Source organism: Condylura cristata, unplaced genomic scaffold (assembly GCF_000260355.1).
Source record: "Condylura cristata isolate star-nosed mole 26May11 unplaced genomic scaffold, ConCri1.0 scaffold00013, whole genome shotgun sequence".
Lineage (NCBI taxonomy): Eukaryota > Metazoa > Chordata > Mammalia > Eulipotyphla > Talpidae > Condylura > Condylura cristata.
The window spans coordinates 25,109,555-25,114,646 of NW_004567114.1; the positions used below are offsets into that span (position 1 = coordinate 25,109,555).

The following is a 5,092-nucleotide window of genomic DNA, read 5'->3' on the forward strand; positions in this document are numbered from 1 at the left end:
AGCCAGGAGGCAGACTCTCGCCAGACACAGGCTCTATCAGCATCTTTATCTTGAATTGCCCAGCTCCCAGAATCTTGACAAACAAATGTTTAAGCCACCTAGTGTACAATTCCCTTACAGCTGCCCAAGATATTAAATGTCCAAGATATTATCCCTCTGTGAATTGTTGCGATGGGTCCTCAAAGCTTCCAGTCAGTCCTCTTTCCCCTCAGATCCCCACTCACCCGGCCCATGAACCTTTGTGGTCTGGCTGCTGCCCCCTCTCCAGGATCTCTTGTCCTTCCTCGCCTTAAATTTCTAGTCTTAGCTATGTTGAAATGCTAGGCATTCCTTTTATGCCAGGCAGCTTCCTGCCCCCATGTATTAGTTCACACTGTTCCTTCTGCCTGGAATAACCTCCCACACTCCTCTTCATGTGGCTGACTCTTGTTCTTTAAGGATCACTTGAATTTTATCTCCTCCCAAAAGGTGTACCTGAACCTTGCCTCCCCCCAACCCTTCTGGGCTTAGTGCTCCCCTTCTGCCCCCCTCTTCTCCCCAATCCCAGGTCAGATCTATCTCCTTGCATTATATTTTGTTTCTGGGTCTGTCTCTGAGCTGTGTGTGGGCAGGGACTGTGGCTTTTTCTTATATACACATAACAACTAGCACATTCCTGACATATAGATGATGCTCAGCAGACATTTATTGAGTGAATGAACGGATACAACACCATCATTATTACCCTTTATGTTAGGTTTAGAGCCATAGTTTAGAAGTGGTTATAAAATAGTTCATAAATCTGCTGTCTCTGTGGCTCAGCAGCACTTTCTGGTAACAATTGCTGGTAAGTGTGGGGTTGACTAATGATGCCCGCAGGACAGCACCAGGGATCTCTGCCTACAGGGCAGCCAGCCATTCTGAGAGTTAGAGGCACTTTCTTCATCTTTTCCAATACGGGGTCCCTCATGTTTGCTCACTAGGTTCCATCAGTGCTGGAGCAGCCCCTCTAAACCTTCCCCTTACTGGGGTGGAGGAAAGAAGTCCAGGCAGGTACCAAGAAGTTGGAGGTGTTTAGGCCACCCTTCTATCCTTTTTCCTCTAAAAGCAACGAGGCTTTGTTTGTCAGGCATAGGTTACAAGGTTGGCCTGTAGAGTCCTGAGAACCTGCTAAATACTTTTTCAAGCTTAGCGCTTTGGGGCTCGGTTTCCCCATCTGTCAAGTGTGTGTGTTGGTGAGAGGACAAGGAAGGTAGATCACGCAGGGTCCTCCCACCACTTCTCAAGACGCAGCCCCGGTGTGAGGGCTGCCCGGGAGCTGGTGGGCCGGGCAGAGGATCCTGGGAAGGACAGAGCTGCACCCGGGAAGCGCCGCGACGCGGAGGTCCCTTAAGTGTGAGGACCCGACGGAAAGGCCCCTGCAGGGAGGCGGGAAAGCTCCGTGGCTTCTGAGCACCGCAGGCTGGCAAACCTGGCTTCTGGAGGGCAGGGGTCCATGGGGTCAGCAGGGCGGGGCGGGGCGGGGTGGGGCAAGGCGGGGCGCGGGGAGAGGTGGAGTCAGGAAATTCCTTTCCTTTCCGGTATTCCCCGCCCCCTTTCCCTGGTGGCCGACCTCTCAGGACCCTGGGAAAGAGAAAATGTAATGTTCTGGGGGGTTTCCTGGCACCTCTCCTCCAGCCCCCGCCCGCCGGGGTTTGGAGCGCGCGCGGGAGCACAGTCACGTCGGCGCGCGAGTGCCGGGCCTCCCCGCGGGCGGGGAACGCGTCCAACCTCGAGGCTCCTACCGCTCCCGAGCGCTCCGCCGCGGTGTCCCTAAGCTCGGAGAGGCGTCCCCCGCCTCCGGTCCCGTTCCCCGTAACTGGTGTCACATGAGCCCGGGGGAGTGGGCACCCGGGGAGTGGGCGGGGGCGTACGCGCCGGGAGGGGGCCGCCCCGACCACCTCTAGCGCTCGATGGCTGACGGATGCCCTCAAATCCCAATGAGAGGCGGTGGGGGGAAGTTTGGGCAACTCGGGCTGGCCAATGGAGAACCTCGGGAGGGCTCTGCCCCTTCCCCCGCCCCCGCCCGCTCGGCTCCCGCAGCGCGAGCGTGTCCGCCCGGCTCAGTGTGCGTGGAGGTTAGGTGCGAGCGCTGGGCCCGAGGCAGGCTGTCCGCGAGCTCCAGCTGCCGCCGCCGCGAGAAGCACCTTCGCCAGCAGCGCCGCGGCGGACCCGGGCGCAGGGGAGCTAGCCCGGCGCCGCCAGCCCAGCCCAGCCCCGACCGTCTCCCTCCCCACGCCCGGGCAGCCGCCGCCGCCGCCGCCTCCGCCGCCGGGAAAGAAGGTGGAGGAAGAAACCCAGCCTCTCGCACGCGCGCACCATCATGGACCATTATGATTCCCAGCAAACCAACGACTACATGCAACCCGAAGAGGACTGGGATCGAGACCTGCTGCTGGACCCGGCCTGGGAGAAGCAGCAGAGGAAGGTCAGCAGCCGCCCCGGCCCGTCGCAGCCCCGAGCCCCAGCTCTTAGCACCCGCCGCGCTCCGGGCCCCGGGCTCGGGGTTGGGAGCGGATCCCGGCGCTCACGAGCGGGGGCGGGGGATGCGCGGCGGCGGTGAGGTGTGGTGTTGGGTTACAGGAGAGGAGTGGAAGGGGGAGCGCCCCTGCCTGGAGCCAGCGAACGGGGAGCCCGAGCTCTGGGAGGTGGGGTCGCCGGCGGGCCGGTCGTCTTCTGGCGGGTGATCCAGGCCACCCGGCTGCCGCCCTCCATCCCCGCGCGGCGGGGCGCGGGGGCGGTGCTCTGGAGGCTGGGGCTGAGCCCCCGGGCCGGGTGCCTGCTGCTTCGGATCGATTTTCCCTGCCCTCCCCGCCTCCTGAGTGCCTCTCCATATGGCGTGCGGTGGCTGCGCCGCGCTGGGCTTGCTACCTGGAGGGGCGAGCTGCACCGACTCTGCCCTTCCCGGGCCTAGCTGGCGGGCTGAAGGGACAGCGAGCGCCCGAGGGGTTAGCAGCGGTCTCCGGGACCGTCTGAAGGTGGCCCAGTCGCGGTGGGCTTAGTTAACCCGGAGACCCGCGCGGGCTCCCCAGCTAGCCCCTTGGGGGCGGGGTCTGGACGGCAAACCGGAGTATTGCTCAACTCAGTAGGCTGGTAGCTGTGGGCCGACCCCGGGTCGTGTCTGCGTTCCGCCCGCCGACCCACGCTCATTCCTGGGAGAAGGCGAATTTGGGCCCCTTGATCTGCAATGAGGGGGCTTTGGGGCAAGGAAATGTCTCTGGGGATATTTGGGGTCAGTCACTGGGAATCTTTCTCAACGTCCGAGTCTTGTTCCGGGCGCGGTGTACTGGTGTGCGATCCGCCACCGAGGCTGGACTAAGAGTGGGCAGTGGGACCCGGGGCATAGTGGCCAGTGGCAGAAAGAGGTCAGAAACCACTGCCCCGGGCGGGGAGGGTGCCCCAACCCTGACTCTGCTTCCTGCTTGCACGGTGAGCTCCGGCCCATGCACTGAACTAACTACTCGAACTACCCCCCTCTACCGCCCTCCCCTACTGCTCACTTCCATCCGGTCCCCCCCCCCCATTTCACCCTCCTCCTCCGCTGATCTGGGAATGGGGGGGGGGCAGGATGGCGCGTCCCTCTGGATAGTGCGGTTAGGGCTGGGCTTGAGGGAGAACGCTCATGTCCAAAAATGGTAACATTCATTCCCTTTTTTAAACTTAAAAGGGGGGGAGTTTAGGGAGCCGACTGGAGTTTTTTTCAGGCAAAGGCATCCTGTATTAGCTCACTCAGGAATCCTAAGCCCCGAAACGGCGCCCTTTTACTCACTTCATCAGACAAGCAGAGGTAATTTAAAACACACGCACAAAGGCTTCCTCAAAGCCCAGCGACCTGAACTCCCTCCCCGTCCCCTCCCTCCCCTCAGCTTCTGCTGGTCCAAGCCCTACCCTGAGACATAGGAAGGTCCCTTGGCTTTGAAACGACTTCTTTGCAATGTGGCAGTTACTTAAAACACCCCACCCCCTCTTCCTGCCCGCCCCCTCTGGGACAGCTGGGGGAGTAACTGTGACAGCCCCCTACTCACAGGCAGCCTCATTCCCTGAGACAGTTGGGCTGCTGGAGCTGAATTTAGTGGGTAAATGGGCTGTTTCCTTGGGGGCAAGGCAGGGAAGGGACTCTTTCAATTTCAGGTGAAACCTTCTTGAGAATAGATTTTAAATTGAACAGGAAGGATGTGATTAGTGTATTGGATAGTTTGGGAATTTCCATGGGAAAAGAGGAGGAATCCCAGTTTTCCGAAACACCTATCCTGTGTCTCTTAGGGACGGGATAGACAGGCCTGCCTAAGAATTGGGAATTAGGTACTTTTAAGGGCTCTGGCGCTAAGTTTCAGGGGTAGATAATCTTGCCTCTCAAGCACTAAACACTGGACTTTCACACGATATTCAGTATTTTTGAATGAATGAATGCATTCAATGTAGTTGGGTAGGGAAAACTGTATAGGGCTCTCTCTAATAAAACTCTGACCAGGGTGATGGTAGCGGGGCCCTGGGCAGCCAGGAGGGAACAGCATCATCTGGGAACTGAGTGCCCCCAACAGTTCCAAGCACTGGTATTGGCTGAGGTGTCCTGGCCCTGGTCTGATCTCGTATGTATATGGTTTTAGCTGTTATTCCCAACTGCTCTCTGAGCCATTCTCACATGAGCAAGAGGAAATGAGAGGCAGAGGGAAGTAACTAGCCACGTCCCAGGCTGGTGCATGGTGGACCCGGGATCCAGCCATGTTCTGTGCGGGCAGCTTCCCCTCACCCCTGGCTGATGAGGGAGACAGGCAAGCTGGACCAGGCATCTGGTCCCCTGGGGCTGACTTGGAAAATCTGCTTTAAGATTTTTTTCCCCTGCCATTAACTCTCCATATCACCTTGCATGGACTTGGTTTTCTTGTCTGCAAATTACATCTAGTTTTCAGCCAGGGTGGTAGGCATAGGAACAGTATTATTACTTGTGGATGGTCAGACTTAAGTAACTTGTTGCTTTTGATACTCTCCCTGCTGGCTGTGGGTTGAATGGGCTCAGGGCCCATACTGGAGAGAGGCTGATCACTTGAGATAGAGGCAAGAGAATGGGAGGGAA

General features: G+C 58.6%; 1 protein-coding gene across 3 annotated transcripts in view; it reads left to right on the forward strand.

Annotated features, from left to right (window-relative positions):
• The first annotated feature begins 2,092 nt into the window (after positions 1–2,092).
• ACTN1 (actinin, alpha 1) overlaps positions 2,093–5,092 on the forward strand; it is an 89,080-nt gene continuing 86,080 nt past the window's right edge. Inside the window, exon 1 of one of the 3 annotated variants that reach the window (XM_004681754.1) lies at positions 2,093–2,446. In XM_004681754.1, coding sequence (XP_004681811.1) covers positions 2,342–2,446 — 105 coding nt within the window. In that variant the 5' untranslated portion in view covers positions 2,093–2,341. The remainder of the gene's footprint in view (positions 2,447–5,092) is intronic. The other 2 variants (XM_004681755.1, XM_004681753.2) reach the window with 2 other exon arrangements.